Source organism: Oryx dammah, unplaced genomic scaffold (assembly GCF_014754425.2).
Source record: "Oryx dammah isolate SB20612 unplaced genomic scaffold, SCBI_Odam_1.1 HiC_scaffold_16, whole genome shotgun sequence".
Lineage (NCBI taxonomy): Eukaryota > Metazoa > Chordata > Mammalia > Artiodactyla > Bovidae > Oryx > Oryx dammah.
The window spans coordinates 44,763,141-44,785,700 of NW_024070200.1; the positions used below are offsets into that span (position 1 = coordinate 44,763,141).

At 41.8% G+C, this 22,560-nt stretch overlaps 2 protein-coding genes across 2 annotated transcripts in view; both read left to right on the plus strand.

The window, feature by feature from the left end:
* The window catches only part of ADAMTSL3 (ADAMTS like 3), a 226,946-nt gene that overhangs the window by 96,812 nt on the left and 107,574 nt on the right, over positions 1–22,560 (plus strand). The window contains exon 3 of the mRNA XM_040257464.1: positions 19,726–19,853. Within this exon, the coding sequence (XP_040113398.1) occupies positions 19,726–19,853 (128 nt within the window). The remainder of the gene's footprint in view (positions 1–19,725; positions 19,854–22,560) is intronic.
* On the plus strand, positions 2,839–3,186 carry LOC120875572 (60S ribosomal protein L39). The gene has a single exon (XM_040257465.1). The coding sequence runs from the start codon at positions 2,863–2,865 to the stop codon at positions 3,016–3,018; it is 156 nt and encodes a 51-aa protein (XP_040113399.1). The 5' UTR covers positions 2,839–2,862; the 3' UTR covers positions 3,019–3,186.

Sequence of the window (22,560 nt, forward strand, 5' to 3'; positions counted from 1 at the left end):
AGATGTTACCATATTCCTTTGATAACTCTGCTTACAACTGTCTAGAATTTATGCAAAGATTTCCTCCTCCTCCACAAGTTTGATCCCTGGGTTGGGAAGGTCCCCTGGAGTAGGAAATGGCAACTGACTCCAGTATTCTCGCCTGGAGAATTCTATGGACAGAGGATCCTGGCGGGCTACAGTTCATGGGATCGCCAAGAGCTGGACATGACAGAGCACAGCGCAGCAGCAGCAGCTCACTCTTTAGGCTTCCTAAATTCCTGCACACCATAAAGATTCAGCTCAAGTGATACCTCCCCAGCAAACGCTCCTGGCCTCCCAGGCTGAGGAGTAGTTATCCTTCCTTGGGTTTTTTTTTTTTTTTTTTAATTTACTTGACAGTGCCAGCTCTTAGTTGCAACAAGCGGCATCTTTAGTTGTGGCATGTGGGATCTAGTTCCCTGACCAGGGATTGAACCTGGGCCCCTGGCATTGGGGTCACAGGATCTTAACCACTAGACCACCAGGGAAGTTCCCAATCCTTCCTTTAAAAATTTTCATTTGTTTGTTTATTTATTTTTGACTGTGCTGGATCTTCGTTGCTGCTAGGGCTTTTCTCTAGTTATGGCGAGCAGGGGCTGCTCTCTCTTTGCAGCGCACAGTCTTCTCTTTGTGGTGCTTTCTCCTGTTGTGAAGCTTGGGCTTCATTGGTCCATGGCACGTGGGATCTTCCCGGCCCAGGTATTGAGCCTGTGGATTTTTTACCATTGGACCACCAGAGACCACAAGTTCTAGTGAAGGAATTGGGATTTTGCTATCATCTCTTCCAGTCTCAGAGTCACCAGTCTCAGATATGCGCAATGTCTCAGTTTTCTTTCTTTACCTGGGGTAACCGTGGTGGCCCAGAGCATGCAGATATTCAGCTGATCCTAGAAGGAGAGGCATGAGATAAAAACAATATGCTGGTTTCTTTCATTACTTACTTTCATGGCTGTCAAATAATATTTCTTGTGGGAGTTTATTTCAAGCCTGTGCCCCTCCAATGTGGTCTGGGTAATATTCTTGATGAGTTGTTGGCACAAAACCTGTGTTTTTCTATGTGCAATGGCTAACCATGGATGGAAGTAAATCACTGAGAGAAGTCAAAAAGGAATTTTTTTAAAACTTGATATCATTAAACATGAAAGCCTATGCTTATTTTTTTCCTTGGAAAGAACAGTCTACTGTGGATTGTCAAATTTGAAGGCTTTGAATATGGTTTGAGGTATGTTGAAATTAAGAGCTTCTTACGATGATTCTGCGGTTCTTAATGTAGGGCAAGAGAATATATAACCTTCATGAACCTGCTTTAAAATGGTGAGAAGTGTTATACATATGCAGGGTATTATTTTGTTCCAGTGTGGGGAGTGAAAGTAAGCATTTTGCATTGTTAAGACTTAGCTGAAGTTTGAGGGTATTAATGATGCTTACTTGTTAAGTTTGTTTAGAAAAGAATTTTTTTCACTTTAACCAACATAAGTCATTATCAGAGTAAAGCATCTGGGTCGTATGGACATGCATCCTTCTTGAATGGGTTTCTAATTCTTGCCACTGTTGACTTTTGGGTCAGACAATTCTTTGCTAGGAGCAGGGGAGATGGCGCTGTCCTGTACAGTGGAGGGTGTTTAGCAGCATCCCTGGCCTTTATCCATTAGATGCTAGTCAAAACATTCTTGTTCTAGTTGCAACAACCAAAAATGTCTCCATTGCCAAATACCCCAGAGGACAAAACTACTCAATTAAGAAGTATCCTTCTAATACCAACCGATATTGACCAGGGTTCTTGGCCTTCCCCAATCAATAGAAATTGACTAGAAACCAGAAAAGAAATTCAAGCAAGACTTTGGTGGGGCTCCTGTAGCTGTAGGAAATAGCAAAAACAATTAACGTGTTCCCTTGCTCCCTCCCCAGAAAGCTGGTTCCTTTTATGCGGTGAGGGTAGGGGTATGTCCACGGTTGGGCTGGAGGGGTGGCTTAGGAAGTCTGCCTACCCCTTAAGTGATGCTGTGTGCAGGGGGCATGCTCAGTACCCTGCTTTTGCTCTAAGCTCTTCAGAAACGGCAGTAGGGGTTTTTTGGTCTTTTTGCATCTTGTGGTCCTTAATTTGCCACAGCTGTGCATACACCCAGTTATTTTTAATCTGTTATAGTTTCTTTGCATTTTGTTACTTGAAGAGACGTTCGCTCAGGTACAAGCACTGCAGCACTGCCGCAAAAGGGTCACAGGTCCCAGCCTGTCTCATTACTAGAATATATGTTGAGATGTTTGAGGCTGGAAGCCTTGGACTGTGTGCCTTGTTCACGCAGCCTCTAGATGCCCTGAGGCAGTTTCCATAAATATTGCTCACAGGAATGCAAACCTCCAATGAAGGCTTCTTGGCAAGCATTCATTAGGGAGATCCTGAATTGCCTTGGGTTTTGAAGCCACGGTGGAATGACTTCTTTGAATGCAGGTTGGATTTATTTGTTTATCAGAATAATTAACACTAAAATTATATTTTGTTATTTTAAACTCCGACTGTATAGAAAACTACAAATCACCCTATATTCCATTTTCTAGAAATAACTAGTGCTCATACTTTGTAAATAGCATTTCTAGACATTTTCAAACACATATGTAAATAGGAGTTTGAATGGGATAAATAAATCTACATAATTCTATAACAGTGCCATCACATGCTGCATGCCATGTTATATTAAAGTTATTTAATTTTGTGAATTTAATAGATGATAAGGAAATGTGAACTTGAAGGATTTGCCAAACTTGGGATGAAAGTTCCTTCACAGAATAATAATAAGTTATTTCCTCAAAAATATCTCTAAGGGGTTGAGTTCTCTCCTCACCATGTCTTCTCACAAGACTTTCAGGATCAAGCGATTCCTGGCCAAGAAACAAAAGCAGAATCGTCCCATTCCTCAATGGATTCGAATGAAAACTGGCAATAAAATCAGGTACAACTCCAAGAGAAGACATTGGAGAAGAACCAAGCTGGGTCTATAAGAAGCAAGCTGGGTCTATAAGAAGTGGTCTTAACGTGTGTACCACACACGTTAAGACCACTTTTTTAAGCAGCCAAATCACAGAACATCACTACTGTAATGCTTGGCTCCTGATGTTTCTTATTTCCTAACTATCAGTCTGAGACTCAGTAATAAATATGAAACATTGGAAAAAAAATATATCTCTAAGAATATGACAAAACATTATGAAAAACATTGGGAGGGTGGATTATTATGTTTTAAAATTTCACGTTTAATTTTTAGTTAATATTACTTGACTTCTTGCAAGTCTCCTCCACTCACTTTCCAATTTTTATTGTATATATACTAATGTATACCAGTCAATCCTAAAGGGAATCAACCCTGAATATTCATTGGAAGGATTGATGCTAAAGCTGAAGCTCCAACACTTTGGCCACCTGATGCAAAAAGCTAACTCACTGGAAAAGACCCTGATGCTGGGAAAGATTGAGGACAAGAGGAGAAGGGGATGACAGAGGATGAGATGGTTGGATGGCATCACTGACTCAATGGACTTGAGTTTGAGCAAACTCAGGGAGGTAGTGAGGGACAGAGAGGCCTGGTGTGCTGTAGTTCTTGGGGTCACAAAGAATCGGACACAATTGGGCAACTGAATAAAAACAACAATACTAACTTGTATATATAAGGTTGCATCTGCTACTCCCAAACTTCCAGTCCTTCCCTCCTCCACATCTCCCCCATGGCAACCATGAGTCTGTTCTCTACGTCTGTGAGTCTGTTTCTGTTTCATAGATGGGTTCATTTGTGCCATAGTTTGGATTCCATATGTAAGTGATACCATATGTTATTTGTCTTTCTTTTTGTGACTTCACTTAGTATGTTAATCTCTAGTTGTATCTGTGTTGCTGCAGATGGCATTATTTCATTCTTTTTTGTGGCCAAGTAATATTCCATGGTATATATGTACCACATCTTCTTTATCCTTTCATCTGTCAATGGACACCTAGGTTGTTTCTATGTTTTGGCTGTTGTGAAGAGTGCTGCTATGAACATACGGGGGCAGGTATCTTTTTGAATTATAGTTTTGTCCGCGTATATGCCTGGGAGTGGGATTGCTGGATCGTATGGTAATTCTACATTTAGCAAAGCATATATTCTTGATTCATCAAAGTCAAGTATTAATTAGCCCTTTTATCCTCTTCCTAGGTAATACAAGGGTCTTAGGATACTTTAATGTCATTTATCAAGCTTCTGATTCATATGGCATTGTTATCAGATATGTTAATGCCATAGAGATATTTTAAATGCCATAAGCCACAATAATTGCCATTTTATATAGTTGCTCTTTATTTAGAATGACCCACAGTCTTCTTTACCATTTTAATTTTTGCTATACATTTCTTTCCGTATCTCCAAGTTTCCTTTAATCCTAAAAACACCTTTAAAAATGTATCTATTTATGTCTGCAGTGGGTCTTAGTTGCGTCATGTGGGATCTTTGTTGCGGACTTCTCGGTAGTTGTGGCTGGCAGGCTCAATAGTTGCAGTGCAAGGGCTTAGTGGCCCCTCAGCATGTGGGATCTTAGTTCCTCCACCAGGGATCAAACCTGTATCCCCAGCTTGAAAGGTGGATTCTTAACTGCCAGGGAAGTCCTCTAAACACACCTTTTCATATTTCCTTCAGGACTGATCTGCCAGTGGTGAATTCTCTCTGTTTTTGTTTGTCTGAAAATGTCTTGATTTCATTTATGGAGGATATTTTTGCTTTTCTAGTTGTTCTCCGTGGGATAGTTGGTCACCTAGCCTGCCATTATTCTCCATCAGACTTTTATATTTGGCAACGTTTGGTTTTCCTCTCTGTTCAGTCTTACCTGTTGTTGTGCTGTATGTGCTTCAGGATGACTTACCAAAATATTATCTATTTCTTCCCCTTCCAGAATCTTTTTTAAAAAAATTTTATTTCTATTTATTTGTTTTTAACACCAAAAACATTTTGTATTAGGATATAGGTAATTAACAACATTGTGACAGTTTCAGGTGAACAGCAAAGGGACTCAGCCATACACAGACATGTATCCACTCTCCCCCAACTTACCAAAGTATTATCAATAATATCTATCAACTCTTTCTTCATATAAAGTAGCTTTGTATTTAGGAATTTCTTTTTAACCAAAAAATACAGTCAAAACTAAACCAAACCCTATTGTATGGGGTCACTTATATTTATGTCTCTTGCTACAGTTGGAGATTATGATTGTTTTCTAACTTGTGTAGTAGCCAGGAACATTGCACTCGTGGCCAAAATAGCCTAGATGTTCTCATCCTTAATATGGGATTGTGTAGGGGTGTTGTGGAGAGGTGGTCTGTGTAATTCCTGGTATGGGCTCTCTGAGGACCATGATGTCCTGTGTTAGTGATAGCACAGGTGAATTCCAGAATATGATATGTCTGTACTTTGGGAATTTTTATTTGAGCTTCTTAAATACACTAATACATTATATTAGTGAAGTACCCCAGAGACAAAGCCCAGGGATTTAAGGAGAGTAGAGTTTAGACATTAAGCACCATGGAATAACTTCTTAAACTCTACTTCTGTGAGCACATTGCTGGACTCCGTCTCCAATGAAGACAACAAAGCATTTTTCTTTTGTTTTAAGCTGTGCTCAGTCATGTCTGACTCTTTGAGGTCCCATGACTGTGGCCCACCAGACTCCTCTATCGGCGGGATTTTCCAGGCAAGAATACTGGAGTGGGTCGCCATTTCCATCTCCAAGGGGATCTTCCTGACAGGGGATCGAACCTGTGTCTCCTGTGTCTTCTGCGTTGGCAGGCAGATTCTTTACCACTAGCGCCACCTGAGAAGCCCATCTTTAAGTTATTTGTGTGTGTATTTTTTACTCACTAAAACATGTTCTGTAGCAAGACTGAAGAATCTGAAATCAGTTACAAACACACATGTCAACTGATTACCTTCCCACTGACAGTCATTCATTACTAGCAAACTCCCAGTTGCAGCCCTGGGGACAAGGCACGTAGTGTGAATCCTCGTAGCGGCTGAATGGGGACAAATTAGAGGGCACATGCCCCTTACAAACTCTGTGGCCATGCTTTGTTTGAATTATTACCATGTTGGGATGTGAGTCCTGTACTGATTTTCTCTTTCCTTTTCCTGAGAAGTTAGAAATCTAGATTTTTATGTGAAATCTCCATATTTTTAAACATTATAAATAATTCCTTTTTTTGGTGGTAAGCTACACGATTATAGTTGGATGAATCAGACCCACAGGCCAGATTCCTCCTGGGACCCCAGTTTGCTCTCTTTATCTTAGCTGTAATCTAGGTACTGCTTGAATTCAGTACCCAAGGCCACTGAGCATCTCACCTCAGGGATGGCATTGACGATGCTTTTGAAGCTGAATGAGGTGAGCATCTCCCACAAGTCATTTCATCTGGAAGCCCAAGAGTCATCCTAGGGTCTCCTTTCTCCCTGCATCTGGTCAACTATCAGGTCCTGCTGGTTCTAGCTCTTTATATCTATAAGAAACTTCATGTCTATAAGCACAGATCTTAAAGTATTCCTGGACTTCCCTGATGGTCCAGTGGTTAAGATATCTGCCCGCCAATGCAGGAGACACAGGTTTGATCCCCTTCACCATTCTAGCCCCCTAAAACTTCATGTCTGAAAGAATAGATCTTAAAAGTATTCCTGGACTTCCCTGATGGTCCAGTGGTTAAGAATCCACCTGCCAATGCAGGGGACATGGGTTCGATTCCTGGTCTAGGAAGATTTCAGGTGCAGTGGTGCAGCTAAACCCATGTGCCGCCAAGTACTGGAGCTCATGTTCCCTGGAGCCTGTGCTCTACAACAAGAGAAAAGCCTGCACGCCAAAATGAAGAGTAATGCCTTCTCTCTGCAACTAGAGAAAGCCCACACGCAGCAGTGAAGACCCAGTGGAGCCAAAAATAACTAAATTAATTAAATTAAGAAAAAAGTTTTTCTCACATAGAAAAAAAATTATAACTATGTATGGTTATGATGTTAACTAGACTTATTATGGTGATCATTTCTCAATGAGTGCAAATAACAAATCATTGGAAAGATTGGAGGCAGGAGGAGAAGGGGACGACAGAGGATGAGATGGTTAGATGGCATCACCGACTCAATGGACATGAGTTTGGGTAAACTCCGGGAGTTGGTGATGGACAAGGAGGCCTGGCGTGCTGCGGTTCATGGGGTCACAAAGAGTCAGACACTACTGAGTGACTGAACTGATGTTGTACTATGCTGAATTTGAAGCTCCAATACTTGTCTGCCTAATACAAAGAGCTGACTCATTGGAAGAGACCCTGGTGCTGAGAAAGATTGAAGGCAAAAGGAGATGGGGCGGCAGAGGATGAGATGGTTAGATGGCATCACTAACTCAATGAACTTGAACTTAAGCAAGCTGCAGCAAGCAAGTGGAGGACAGGGAAGCCTGGCATGCTGCAGTCCATGGGATCACAAACAGTCAGACACAACTGAGCAACTGAACAATGACAACAATGTTGTACACCTGAAACTAATGTAATGTAACGTTAACACGTCAATTCTGTCTCAATGAAAAACACGGAACAGACAACAAAGCCCTTCACGTCTATGCCCTCCTCTTTCAGACACTGGCAGTGTCTAGCCTGGGCTCTTGCTTCTTGTCTGCCCTATGCAGTGGCCCTTCCAGCTCTGCACTTAAGCTCTCCTCCTTCAGTCCTTCCCCACACTCCTGCCAGAGTAATTTTTCCAAAATACAATTTACTGAAGTCACGCCTCTGCTTAAAAATATTCCAGTGAGTCAATAAATTACTGGGCTGGAAAGCTTCCCGTGGTCCTCCAGATCCACTCTTCACTGCTCCCCACCCTGTGCTGCATACCCCGCTCACCCCGGGAGGCTGACCTGTGCGGACTGCATCAGTGGTCTCTTCAGCCCCTGGCTCCCAGTTGGGTTTGGCCAGTAGTGAGCACTGCAGAGGAGTGGCTCGAGGGAGGAGAGAAGTGTGTTTGTTTGCCCAGCTCTCACTTTATGAGGTTGCTGTGGGCTGTAATTCTTTTCTTTTTTCCAAGATTTTTTTTTTTTTATAATGAGGACCATTTTTAAAGCCTTTATTGAATTTGTTACAGCATTGCTTCTGTTTTATGTTTTGGTTTTTGGGCCATGAGGCATGTGGTATCTTAGTTCCCTCACCGGGAATTGAACCTGCATCCTCCTGCACGGGAAGGTGAAGTCTCAATCAGTGGACTGCCAGGGAAGTCCTTTGTAATTCTTGAGCAAAGGCCTTAGTTTATATCCACCAGCCCCTTTACATGTAGCCCCTGCCTGCCTTTACCCCATCTTGCAAGCATGGCCCAGGCAGATAATGTGGACTGTCTTAGGGGCACTGTACCAGCCCTGAGGTTTCCCTGTACCTTGTCTCATCTGAGTAGAGTGTGTGTAAGCTTTTCTTTTATTGATTGGAGTACAGCTGATATATAATGTTGTGTTAATTTATGCTGTATGCAAAGTGTGTTTTTAAAATGCTCCTCAAGGGACTTCCCTGGTGGCCCACTGGCTAAAACTCCATGTTGCTGATGCAGGGGACCCGGGTTTAATCCCTGGTCATGCAGGAGACACGGGTTCGATCCTTGGGTCAGGAAGATCCCCTGGAGAAGGGAATGGCAACCTGCTCCACTGTTCTTGCCTGGGAAATCCCATAGACAGAGGATCCTGGCAGGCTACAGTCTATGGGGTCACAAAGAGTTGGACACAGCTTAGCAACTAAACAACAAAACAACAGGGAACTATATCCCACATGCTGCAACTAAGACCAGGCAGCCAAATAAATCAGTTTTAAAAATAAAATATGTATAAAAAATAAATCGTCCTCAAATTATCCCCATCTGAATCTGCCCTCTTTCCCGCTGGGACCTAGTTCTCCCACCTGACATGCTGGACTAAGTTGCTGTCTATGAAAGGCCTGCCTCACTCTCAGAAGTCTGGAAGGGTTTAGTTAGTTTTCCTTCATCCTGACACAGAGAAGCTATGGTTGCCATGGTTTGGGACCTCTTCATGGCATTTGTTGGAGATTTTTTTCTTTTACCAGAATAATTGTTGTTGTTCAGTCGCTCAGTCGTGTCCTACTCTTTGTGACCCCATGGACTACAGCATGCCAGGCTTCCCTGTCCTTCTCTGTCCTTCACTGTCTCAAGAGTTTGCTCAAACTCATGTCCATTGAGTCAGTGATGCCATCCAACCTTCTCATCCTCTGTCGCCCACTTCTCCTCTTGCCCTCCATCTCTCCAAACATCAGGGTCTTTTCCACTGAGTCAGGTCTTCGCATCAGTGGCCAAAGTATTGGAGTTTCAGCTTCAGCATAGTTCCTTCAAGGAATATTCAGGGTTGATTTCCTTTAGGATTGACTGGAACAATAGGCTGCATCAACCTCTATACAAGGAAGTTGACTGGAGTACATAACCAGGTCAGTCTATGCCTGGCTAACTAGGGAAGGAGACTCAGTGAGATGAGGAATTCCAGACCTGGGGCCAGCCTCCTAGGTAGTGATAGGATGGCAGGAAAAATCAAGAAGCAAGAGGCTTGCTCAGAAGCTCTCCCAAACTATACTGACCTCAGCTTTAGGGAAAGAGCGCTGGTTGGTCCTAGATCTTCACTCACTGGTCACCTGCAAACAGAGCTGCTCCAAGAGGAGTGTCTGGGTGTTTTTGGGGGGGTTTGCAAAAGTAAGCAGGACTTGATGTATGTGTTTGGGCAATCATGGGAAATATGGTGTGCTTGGAATATGGGATGTGGTATGAGTCTGATCTGCAGGAACTAGAGCTGAAGGATGAGACAGAGCAGGTCATGGAGAGTCTGGAGGTACAGAACAGGTGTTCTGAGGGATCAGTGAAGGGTTTTCAGTTTTCAGAAGGTAGGTGGGCTTCCCTAGTGGTGCAGTGGTAAAGAATCTACCTACCAATGCAGGAGACATGAGTTCAGTCCCTGAATTGGGAAGATCCCCTGGAGAAGGAGATGGAAACCCATTCCAGTATTCTTGCCTGGGAAATTCCATGGACAGAGGAGCCTGGAGAGCTAGTCTATGCGGTAGCAAAGAGTCGGACACAACTTGGCAACTGAAGAACAACGACAAAATAATAGGTAACACATTGGTTAGGAAAGTGAAAGTGGAAGTGAAGTCGCTCAGTTGATTCCAACTCTTTGCGACCACATGGACTATAGCCTACCAGGCTCCTCCATCCATGGGATTTTCCAGGCAAGAATACTGGAGTGGATTGCCATTTGGTTAGGAAAGGGGGGACCAAATCCTAGTGGTCACTGACCACTGGAGTGGAGCAGTGGAGTGTAGAATGAACCAAGAAGACAGAGGCATATGCCTAGCATACAGCTTTCAATATGTTGGTATTTTAGGTATTCTAGCTGAACTGAACTATTGAATCACTGTGACAGCTTGAGTGACATTTACCCAATTCATATTAAGAAATTGTTGTTAAAGATCTTAAGGTAGTATTGACCTGGAAAACTGTATTTACTGTTAACAAAAATCTGAGCAGTTTGTCATCTCCTAAAATAACCTTTGTGGTAACACAGGAATGAACATTTACTTGATGTCTGGGCACTTATATCCCAGTGGAACCTATTTTATTTTGAGTTGTTTTTAATACGGAGTTGTTAATGTAGCATTTGCAATAAGTGACCTTATATGTGAAATCTGTGTTTAATTACTAACGTTTTTGTAAGACTAGTTGAACTGTACTATTCATTGTAAGTCACAGATTTAAGAACTTGTCAGGGAAATATTTTATGATTTGATTTATGCATGGGGATGCAAGGAAGGCAAGAAGTCCTCAAGCCTTTATGAGATTGTAAGCACACTTATTCCTACAATATTCTTGGCTTTAACTGGTCCTATTATATAATGAGGAAACAATGTATTTTTTAAAATTTTTCTTCCAGAATATTCCCTAGGTAAAACTTTAGTTAGGAAAATAGGATTTCCTAAAAGATCTTGAAGCTTGATAGTTTTAACCAAACAGTACAACATGTTGCATCTCTGGATGTGTTTTCACATGTTGTCCTTTGGTGTTTTTATTCCCCCTTAAGAAAAAGAACTTTTATTGGGTGTTTTATTGCGTAAAGTATACATGTTCATTGTATAAAACTGGAAGATATAAATAAGCAAAAGGAAGAAAATAGAAAGTGTTGTAATTCCGTTATAATTAGAAAATAGATTTGAGTCAAAAATAAGAACACACTTGCAATCCCACTACATCGGAGAAGTTGATGGTGACATTCGAGGGTTAGCCCAGTGCTCCCAGCAGAATTAGTGTATTCCCTGGAGAAGGAAATGGCAACCCACTGCAGTATTCTTGCCTGGGGAATTCCATGGACAGAGGAGCTTGGCAGGTTACATTCCATGGGGCTGCAAAGACTCAGACACGACTGAGTGACTGGACAACAAACTGGAAAGTAACCAAGGTGGAAATTGTTTCCGTTTCAGCATCTACTTGCTCTGGTCCCTTGTGTCTATGGCTCTCAGTGACCGACGGCTGACTCTGACCTCACCTGCTGCTCACTGTCTTGAGGACCTGATCCTCATCTTCACTGAACCTTGAACATTGCAAGCCCCTTTGTATATGTGTGTATGAGAGAATTAACAAATGCATCTTGGCTGTGAACATTGGTCAAGAATATTCCTAAGAAATGCTACAAATGAACTTTAAAACAGAAAGAGACTCACAGACCTAGAGAACAAACTTATGGTTGCTGGGGGAAGGAATGGGGAGAAAGGATCGTTAGGGTGTTTGGGATGGACATGTACACACTGCTGTATTTAAAATGGATAACCAGCAAGGACCTACTCTATAGCACAGGGAACTCTGCTCTGTGTTATATGGCAGCCTGGATGGGAGGGGAGTTCAGGGGAGAACGGATACATGTATATGTATAGCTGAGTTCCTTTGCTGTCCACCTTAAACTATCACAACATTGTTAATCAGCTATACTCCAATACAAAATAAAAAGTTAAAGAAGGCAGGCTTTCCTCATGGAATAATTTAGATAAAATCAAATATTTTGGAAAAACGTAAGTGGAGCTCTACTTGCAACATGTTGTTGTTGTTCAGTTGCTAAGTTGTGTCTGACTCCTTGTGACCCCATGGACTGCAGCACACCAGGATTCCCTGTCCTTCACTATTTCCTGCAGTTTGCTCAGATTCATGTCCATTAAGTCAGTGATGCCACCTAACCATCTCACCCTCTTTTGCTTTCAATTTTTCCCAGCATCAGGACCTTTTCCAGTGAGTCAGTTCTTCAAATCAGGTGGCCGAAGTATTGGAGCTTCAGCTTAAGCATCAGTCCTTCCAGTGAATATTCAGGGTTGATTTCCTTTAGGTTGGCTGGTCTGATCTTCTTATAGTTCAAGGGACTCTCAAGAGTCTTCTCCAGCACCACAATTTGAAAGCATCTATTCTTCGACACAGCCTTTTTTATGGTCCAACTCTCACATCTGTACAGGACTACTAGAAAAACCATAGCTTTGACTATGTGGATCTTTGTCTGCAAAGTGATGTCTCTGTTTTTTTAATAGGCTTACAACTTAGAGAGGGGGAGGAGCATCTGGGAATAGAAGCAGGCTTCATCTGGGTCAGGCAGGAAGGAGTTCTGCGCGGGCTCCCCCACATTTTGAGCATATGGTTCTGGAAGCTGCAGTTGTACATCTATAAAATGAGGATTGGTAATATTCACCTCAAGGGTTTGTTGAGAATGTTAGAAGCAATATAGGAAAGGTATTGGCAAGGATGGGCCTCCCTTGTGACTCAGTGGTAAAGAATCCACGTGCCAATGTGGGAGACATGGGTTCAGTCCTTGACCTGGGAAGATCCCCTGGAAAAGAAAATGGCAACCCACTCTAGTATTCTTGCCTGGAGAATCCCATGGACAGAGGAGCCTCTTGGGCTACAGTCCATGGGGTTGCAAAGAGGTGGACACAACTTAGCAATTAAAATGGCAACACCAACTATGACAAGGATGCTCACTCTGTACAAACATGGTAGCTGCTTTGTGCAGGACCAGATTCTTCAGCTTTTTCTTTGTGCACATTTCAGAGTCTGACCCAGAACGGAGTCGCTGAGTGACATGATGTTGGTTGACTCAGACTTAGGGGTAAAGTCTATGGATAGGGTTCATGTGTGGATATGAGAGTTGGTCCATAAAGAAGGCTGAATGCCAAAGAATTGATGTTGCAGATTCTGTTGCTCAAGAAGAAGACTCTTGAGAGACCCTTGGACTGCAAAGATATCAAACCAATCAATCCTAAAGAAAATCAACCCTGAATATTCATTGGAAGGACTGATGCTGAAGCTGAAACTCCAATACTTTGGCTACCTGATGTGAAGAGCTGACTCATTTGAAAAGACCCTGATGCTGGGAAAGATTGTAGGCAAGAGGAGAAGAGGGTGGCAGAGGATGAGATGGTTAGCATATGGCATCGTTGACTCAATGGACATGAACTTGACCAAGCTCTGGGAGACAGTGAAGGACAGGGAAGCCTGGCATGCTGCATTCCATGGAGTCTCAAAGAGTCAAACATGACTTAGTGACTGAAAAACAACAACAACAACAACAACAACAACAACAAAGGATTCAGATAACAACTTACCTTATAAAATGTTAATAACAAGGATTTAATTAATCACTTAATCACTTTTCAGACAGTTCATGGGGATGTCTGAGAAGAAGGAATGGGGAATAGTGGTACCCAACTTACAAACAGAAGTTGCCTCTTCAGGGTGACCCTCAGGTCAAACATACTTTATTGTCACTAGATTTCAGAGCTGGAGCTGACCAAAGTGGGGCTGCTAAATACCTCTTCTCTCAGGAGACTCACCACCAACATGCAGCCCAAGAATACAGACCCCACCCCAGCATCTCTGATTCAATTCCTCCTGACGGCTGGCTTTTCCCCTCCCCACCAATCTTCCTGCCTCCTAATGCTTGATGATGGTGATTGGTTTTTGTTTCATATTTTTATTGTAATGTTAAACTGTGTTCACAGATTCCAAGTTTGATTAGTTGGCTGCTTACTTGGCATTAGGGTCTGCTTACTATTGTAAAAAAGCAGAAATTCGCATGTGGAATTCTGTAAGATGAGGGAGCTGTGTCTAGCATGTTTATCAGAGACTTGGGTGGAGCATGGAAACTGCAAAGCTGAGCAAAGTGACTTGTCAAAGAGGTGACAGGATCAGGGTTCAAACAGATATCAGCAGGCTGGTATTCTGGGCCAAAACCAACAAGAGGAAATTCAGTAGCGATTAATGTTAAGTCTTGCCTAAGTTAAGATGGGAGAGAGCTGGCTCTCCTGTCATTGTTTGGAGAAAAAAAGACATTATTTTGAAGAACAATAGCTAGCTTATACTTATTGAGACATTCTGGCTTGCCTGGTGGTTCAGAGAGTAAAGAATCTGTCTGCAATGAGGGAGACCCAAGTTCAAGCCCTGGTTTCGGAAGATCCCCTGGAGAAGGGAATGGCTACCCACTTCACTATTATTGTCTGGAGAATCCCAAGGACAGAGGAGCCTGGCAGACTACAGTCCTTGGGGTCACAAAGAATAGGACACAACTGAGTGACATTGAGTGAGAGAGAGATTGAGATGCTCAATCTTTACTGAGATGCTGTGTGATACAGTCTATATAGATGATATTTTATTTAAATACTGTTGGAGTAAAGTTATCTCTATTTTTCAATGAGTTTTAGAAAGGCTAAGAAGGCTATGACTCTTAACCAGAGTCATACAACTTTTAACCATTATGCGATACTGCCTCAATAATGAAATCCAATAAATGATGTGACTGGAAAAGGTAAGAAGAAAGGGGAAAGAAAGGAAGGGAGGGAAGGAGGAAGGAAGGGAGGAAGGGAAAGGAAGGGAATAAAGGGAGATGGAAACTTAGATTTCATCAAAAGAAACCTGGAGAATAGGGACACTGTGTGGTCTGTATTGTTCTCAGATAGCAATGTTATATTCTGGATGCTACATTTAAGGTTTTTATTTTTATTTTATTATTTTTTATTTAAATTTATTTAATTGGAGGCTAATTACTTTACAATATTGTATTGGTTCTGCCACACATCAACATGAATCCGCCACGGGTGTACACGTGTTCCCCATCCTGAACCCCCCTCCCATCTCCCTCCCCATACCATCCCTCTGGCGCAGAGAGGAAACATTACCGAGACAGCTGGGACAATTGAGGGTACCAGCTGGTTTGAGAAATCTCAAGAAGAGTTCTTCTGTAGCAGAGGATGGAGACTCATCATCCACTGCTCTTGAAGGCTGAAAGTTCCAGGGAAGCAAGTTCTCTTTCACTATAAGGAAGAATACACACAAATATAAATGTTCAGAAATGACCCTGTGGCACTTTGTTCAGCTCCAAAAGAGGTTTTGTTTTTCTAAATGTTTGTGTTATCATCATTATCATCATGCTGTTGGCATCAAATGGAAGAGATGAAAAGTGGGTATAAAATGGGATGTCATTGCTACTCTTAGGAAAAGAGGATAGATGAGATGGGCAGGAAGATTGGCTGGTAGGAAATAGCAGTGGCATTTCAAAGCAAAATCTGACTGTCTTCATGGCCAGAGAGAGGAGACAAACTCGAGGACCCCTTTGAGATGTCATTTTCTGTTTTCTTAGGGGGAAAAAAATGTCTTATTGATTCAATCAGAGAGACCAAAGACCTGCCTTTATAACTTGCCTATTTTAGTTATTTTAGAATCAAGATACTTTTTTTGGTAAGTGTAGGTGGAGAAGTTATGGAAAGAAACTCTAAACTGAACAGATGGGACAGTGGGAATAAAAACAAATTAAAACAATATTGCAGTGAACTCTCGACTTTCACTTTAAAATATATATGATGATGTTTTTCAACTTTTCACATTCAACCTATCAGTATATCAAGTGACAAAATGAAAAATCAATTTCAGCTGTGTGTATTTTAAATGTTTACCTAAAATGATTTGAACTTACCGACCTAAAAGCCCAGATGAATGTATTAAACTGCTTATTGTATTTTTTATGAATTAAAACTTTATTTTATATTATATTATAGACAGGACACTGTTCTGTGTGGTGACATTTGGTGTAAAAAATTGAACTGAACAGTGGTCTAATTAGAACAGTAAATAATATGGGTTTAATTAGCCCTTATCCCTGATGACAGACTTGATCAGTTGCCAGATATTTATTCTTTCCTTTCACTTGACTTTTGCTGAAATATTGCCTCTAGTAGGGCTGCTTACTGTGCTATAAATAGGTGACTTGGTAAGAAGCCAGGAAACCGACTGACCGGTGAGACATGGGTGAAAATTATTGGAAAACCTCCTCCTTGCTAGGAGCCATTATTTCTTCATTTCACATTTGAAGGTCCTTTCTGCAGATCCCGCTCTTACTTTTTTATTTTTTATTTTTGGTTGGATGAGGTAACTTGGCCTAAAGGCTTAAGGAAATCTGTGTAATATCTAGTGGAGTCCCTTGCTTCAGTTTATTAGATGTCAGGGTTTCCTGCATAAACTCTCCTGGTCTCTAACATAGGACTCACCTATGAAGTCCTGTCTGACTTCAGCTTTTCTGTATGTCAACACGATGTGGTTTTGTTTGTTTGCTTGCTTGTTTTTGATTAAAATATTAAAGTGTTGGCTTTACAAAAGAACTTTACAAAATGCAGAGACACAAATAAAAAAGAAGTAAAATTGCTCAGCATCCTTCCGCTTAGAGGTAGCGGCTGCTAACATTTTAATTAACTTCTGACTCTTTTCTCTGGGCACTCCTCCCATAAAAGATCTGACACAAACATGACAAAACATTCAATTTGATGAAGCCAGGTGGTACTAGAATGGGTGTTTGTTTTCTCCAAACTTCTATGGATGTTCAATGATTGCCTTTAACCCCCAATTTTTAAAAAGAAATGTCAAATCCATAGAAGTTCGGAGAAAACTAACATCCATTCTAGTACCACCTGGCTTCATCAGATTAAATGTTTTGTCATGTTTGTGTCAGATCTTTTATGGGGGGAGGGAGGAAAATAAACTGTTCCTTTGGCACTCCTATTTTTGGCACTCCAACGGCCTTCACTCCTCGCCTTGCTCCCTCCATCCTTAGAGGCATCTTGGTGGTTTTCTTCCAGCCCACATGCTTGTGCTTTTATTGCTGCATTTTCGTGTGGATATTCACATTTGTTGGTGGTGTTTAGTCACTAAATCATGTCTGACTCTTTGCAACTGCATGGACTATAGCCTGCAAGGCTCTGTCTATGGGATTTGCCAGGCAAGACTGTTGGAGTGAGTTGCCATTTCCTACTCCAGGGGATATTTCTAAGCCAGGGATCGAACCTGCGTCTCTTATGTCTCCTGGATTCGCAAGCGAGTTCTTTACCACTGAGCCACCTAGGAAACCTGGATATTCACATATTTATCCCTTTATCTACAGGTGAGATAGAAAATGCTATGTGTTTCCATTTTAATGTAATTAAATCTGTTAGTCTTTTCCTTTAGGATTTCTACCTTGGTTGATATATCTAGGACGGTCTTTGTTACATCAAGTCTGTGTGACTTTTAGTCTATAACTTTTTTTTACTATTTTACAGTTTCCACATTTAAAATATTGATTTCTGGAATATATCTGAATTAATTTTGGTGTATCTTGTGAAGAAGTTATCTATGGTTTTCTTTTAAACCATTCGTCACACTGGCTTGTGGTTCTAGACTATGTTCTTTATTTGGGTCTGTTTCTGGGCTTTTTAAGAAAACTTAATAGATATGAATGCTTATTGCTATGCCAGTTCTATACTCTTTTAATTGAGGCAATTTCCTTCTAATTTCCCATCTTTTACAGTTTTTTCTTGGCTCTTGTAGATACTTACTCCACTGGTTGAACTTTAGAATCATTTGTTAAGGTCCAGAAAACCTCCTTTTGGGATTTTGATTGGAGTTATAAATTTATAGATGAATTTGGAGAGAATTAACATTTTGCAGTATTGAGTCCAGCTGTTTAGGACTATGGTATGTTTCTCCATTTCTTTGAGTCTGCTTTAGTTCTCTTTGTAAAGTTTTGTGATTTTATTTAAGTAATACACATGATTTCTTTTCATTTCTGTGTGTATGTATGCTCAGCCACTCAGTTGTATCTGACTCTTTGCAACTCCATGGGCTGTAGCCCACCTGGTGCCTGTATCCATGGGATTTCCCAAGCAAGAATACTGGAGTGGGTTGCCGTTTCCTTCTCCAGGGGATCTTCCTGACCGAAGGATTGAACCCATGTCTCTTACATCTCTTGCACTGGCAGATGGATTGTTTACCATTGAGCCTATATCCGTCTATATATTTAAAAAATTTTAAACTCTCCCAGTTCTCTTTTCTCTAACGTATCTTGATATAAGGGCTTCCCTGGTGGCTCAGATAGTAAAGAATCTACCTGAAATGCAGAAGACCTGGGTTCAATCCCTGGGTCAGAGAGATTTCCTAGAGGAGGAAATGGCAACTCATTCCAGTATTCTTGCCTGGAGAATCCCATGGACAGAGGAGCCTGGTGGGCTACAGTCCATGGGGTTCCAAAGAGTTGGACATGACTGAACAACTAACACACACACACACACACACACACTATATTGATATAAATCAATGGTGGCAAGTCTAGAAAACAAATTAAACCAACTGTATTCATAATTGAACATTCTCTATTTTCTTGGACCCTGAAGCTTTATCTATTTTGTCTTCTTGTGTTGGACCCTCTCTCAGGAGGTTCCACAAATCCCCATGCACAAAGGTTTCCTTGAAGTTTGCACCAGTCTATATGACAGACAGACGTGAGAATGCCTCAGGTACAAGCTGCTGCTGCTACCGCTGCTGCTAAGTCGCTTCAGTCGTGTCCGACTCTGTGTGACCCCATAGATGGCAGCCCACAGGCTCCCCCGTCCCTAGGATTCTCCAGGCAAGAACACTGGAGTGGGTTGCCATTTCCTTCTCCAATGCATGAAAGTGAAGTCACTCAGTTGTGTCCGACTCATTGCGACCCCATGTACCACAGCCTACCAGGCTCCTCCATCCATGGGATTTTCCAGGCAAGAGGAGTGGGGTGCCATTGCCTTCTCCAAGGTACAAGCTAGGACCCTGCTATGTAAGCTATAAAAAATTAATAATAATAAATATTATTTTTAATATTTAGCCAATGTGTTTAAATGTTGAAATGATAAAATATCACATTTAAATCTGAGCTAGGAAGCCATCTGGATAAAACCCTCATAAGTGGAAAGGTATTCATGTGCCTCTAGTTTCCATATAAAACTATCTTATGTGTGGGACTCTCCTGGTGGCCCAGTGGCTAAGACTCTGTGTTCCCAATGCAGTGAGCCCCAGTTCAATCCCCAGTCAGGGAACTAGATCCTGCATGCCACAACTAAGGGTCCACATGCCCCCGTGAAGATCGAAGATCCCGTGTACCAGCAATTAAGACCCAGTGCAGACAAATAAATAAATAAATATATTTTTTTAAACCCTAACTATTGTGTGTGTTTGATGTAACCATTCTGAAGCAAAGCACTTTCGGGCAACTTTAGTGTTTGTGAACAGCTTAGACTAAGAGTCTAGAAAAACTAGGAAAGCCTTTGGGATATCTCTAGCGTTTTGTCTATAATTTATTGTGCTTTCCACTTTCCAGACCTCAAGAAACACTCGTTCAGATGAAGAGAAAGATAGCAACTGGGACGCCTGGGGAGACTGGAGTGACTGCTCTAGGACTTGTGGGGGAGGAGCCTCATATTCTCTGCGGAGATGTTTGACTGGCAGGTAAGTGGCAGCTTTATCTGCTCTTCTCCACGGGATGTCAGCCCCTTTGGATGGGCGGTGTTGGGAAGACAACTTGGCTTCATGGCTTTAGGAAGTACTGTGCTGGTGGTATAACATCTGCAATGTCTAAATATTTAGTGGCTTCCCTGGTGGCTCAGATGGTAAAGAATCTGCCTGCAATGCAGGAGACCTGGGTTCGATCCCTGGGTCGGGAAGATGCCCTGGAATAGGAAATGGCAATCCGCTCCAGTATTCCTGCCTGAAGAATTCCATGGACAGAGGAGCCTGGCGGGCTACCGTCTGTGGGGTCCCAAAGAGTTGGAAGTGACTGACACTTTCACTTTCAATAGGAAAAGAGTGGGGTTTGTGTTTGTCTTTTACTTTTTAAAAGTGGTGTGTACCTCCCCAATCACCAACAACTGAATATAAAAGCCAAACCCCATATATTAGAGCATTTTATATTTCCTTGGCATCATCCCTCATGCCCTGTCCCCATAAAAAATATATCCTGTGATAAATGCCAAGGCAATAATTAGGAAAAATAGAGGAGATGAGACTACTTAACCTCAAAATTTTGATCAAGGTTCCATTTGAATCACTGATATAAATGGTCCTTATTCAAATCAAGAATCAGTTCAACACCATAAATTCCACTTATCCACTGGCAAAAGAGATAAAGGCAAAATTAAAAAATAAAAATGGTATGTACTTGTATTTGTTAAAAAGAATTAGAGGAATATATTAAGGACCATGAATGGGCATTTTCATCTTGTTGTCATACAACCAAAATGCTTCCATGCTTATTACTGTATTTTAAAAGTGCTTTGATTTTGCCTAGAATATGATTTTTTCCAAGTGGTCTATCTCAGTGTGAATTTGTGTCTTCTCTCTCCTAACTGTGGTTGGCTGCTACTGGAAGGGCTTCAAGTTAGGAAGGGCAACTCTTCAGCTTTCTCTGCCTTCTCTGTACATACTCAGAAAAAGAGATTTTGGCAAGAGTAGAGGAGGAGGAGGAGTAGAGTGCTGCCATGACTTTGTGTGTGTGTGTGCTCAGTTGCTTGGTCATGTCTGACTCTTCGTGACCCCATGGACTATATAGCCTGCTGGGCTCCTCTGTCCACGGGATTTTCCAGGCAAGAATACTGGAATGGGTTGCCATTCCCCTCAGGGCATCTTCCCGGCCCAATTATTAACCCTCATCTCCTGTATTGGCAGAAAGATTCTTTACCACTGAGTCACCTGGGAAGCTCCTGCCATTAATTTAGGGAGCAGGTATTGATGCTATCTGGTTAGGAGGTATTTAAAGCTACATTTTATCTATTGTGAGCACTTTGATGGATTTCTCTGAGACATTATCTCCTCCCTCTGCTCCACCCCCACCCAATCCCTTGGAATTCTTTGCGTGCAGTTCACTTGAGATTCGCAATCCTCTAACTTGGTAATGCTGCTCTTTCTTATTCTAGGACACCTACACATGTCCCAACCTCTCCCTATTTATATATACTCACCCTCTCAGCAGCTGTCTTGGTATGTTTGTTCCTAAGACAACTCACACTGACTGTCTTGCATGCAGTCCACATCTGGTTCGTTGGAAACCCTCCTTGAACTTTGCTAAAGAAACTTCCCAGTTCTAGGAGCCAATATAGCAACACTTCTCTGCTTACACAGTCCACTGCAGCTGAGCTCTCAGCTCTTATGTATCTCAAGTGTGAATTAGATACCAACCAACTGCAAGAGACACCTATTGAACTCTTCAGCTGGCATTCCCAAAATTTCTTCCTCTTGACTGGGGGTTAGCAGATCGAAGCCCTTGTCTCTTCTTTTTCTGTTACAGCAGACTGAGGATTAGGCTCCCAGCATAGATTTCTCAAAGAAATCTTCAGAAATCCTTATACTACCCAAGTCTCCAGCTCCAAAATGTTTTTTATACCTTGGTATGGGCAAGGAGCTTAACAATTGTGAATTAAACTAACACAGAGGGACTTCCCTGGTAGTCTAGTGGTTGAGTCCACCTTGCAATGTGGAGGATGTGAGTTCAATCCCTGGTCGGGGAACTAAGATCCCACATGCCATGGAGCAACTAAGTCTGCGTGCCACAACTACTGGCTTTCTCTCCGGAAACCCAGTTCCACAACTAGAGACTCTGTGCATTGCAACAAAAGATCCCACATGGCGCAATGAAGATCCTGCAGGCTGCAACTAAGACCCAACACAGCCAAATGAATAAGTTAAAAAAATAAACTAGCACAGAACTTACCCTCATGGTTCTTCTAATCTAGAGGGACAAACAATAGACAAGTATGTAATCAAATTATATGACATTAACATTTTGTCAGCGGGGTAGATAATGCCAACACAGGGAAGTCCTCTGTACTGAGAGTCTCTTTTTGAGACCTGATTGCTTAGAGGAAGTGAATTATACAAGGGTGGAGGGTAATGGGCCATAAAATGCAGATACTGGAGCCAGCATATGTAAAGTTGCTGGAGCAGGAAATGAAAAGAGGCTTTTATTCTTGAAAAACAGTAGATAAGAGAGAAAGCAGAAAGGGCCAGTGTTGAAGAAAGAGGTAGATTAGTAGACTGTGGAAAAGAATCTCAGATTTTTGGATTTCAAATTCTAGGAAACTGTCCAAAAAGAAAAAGCATATTTGGAACTGATATAGGTTGTCAATATTTTATTTGGTCAAATAAAGGCAAAAATAAAAAC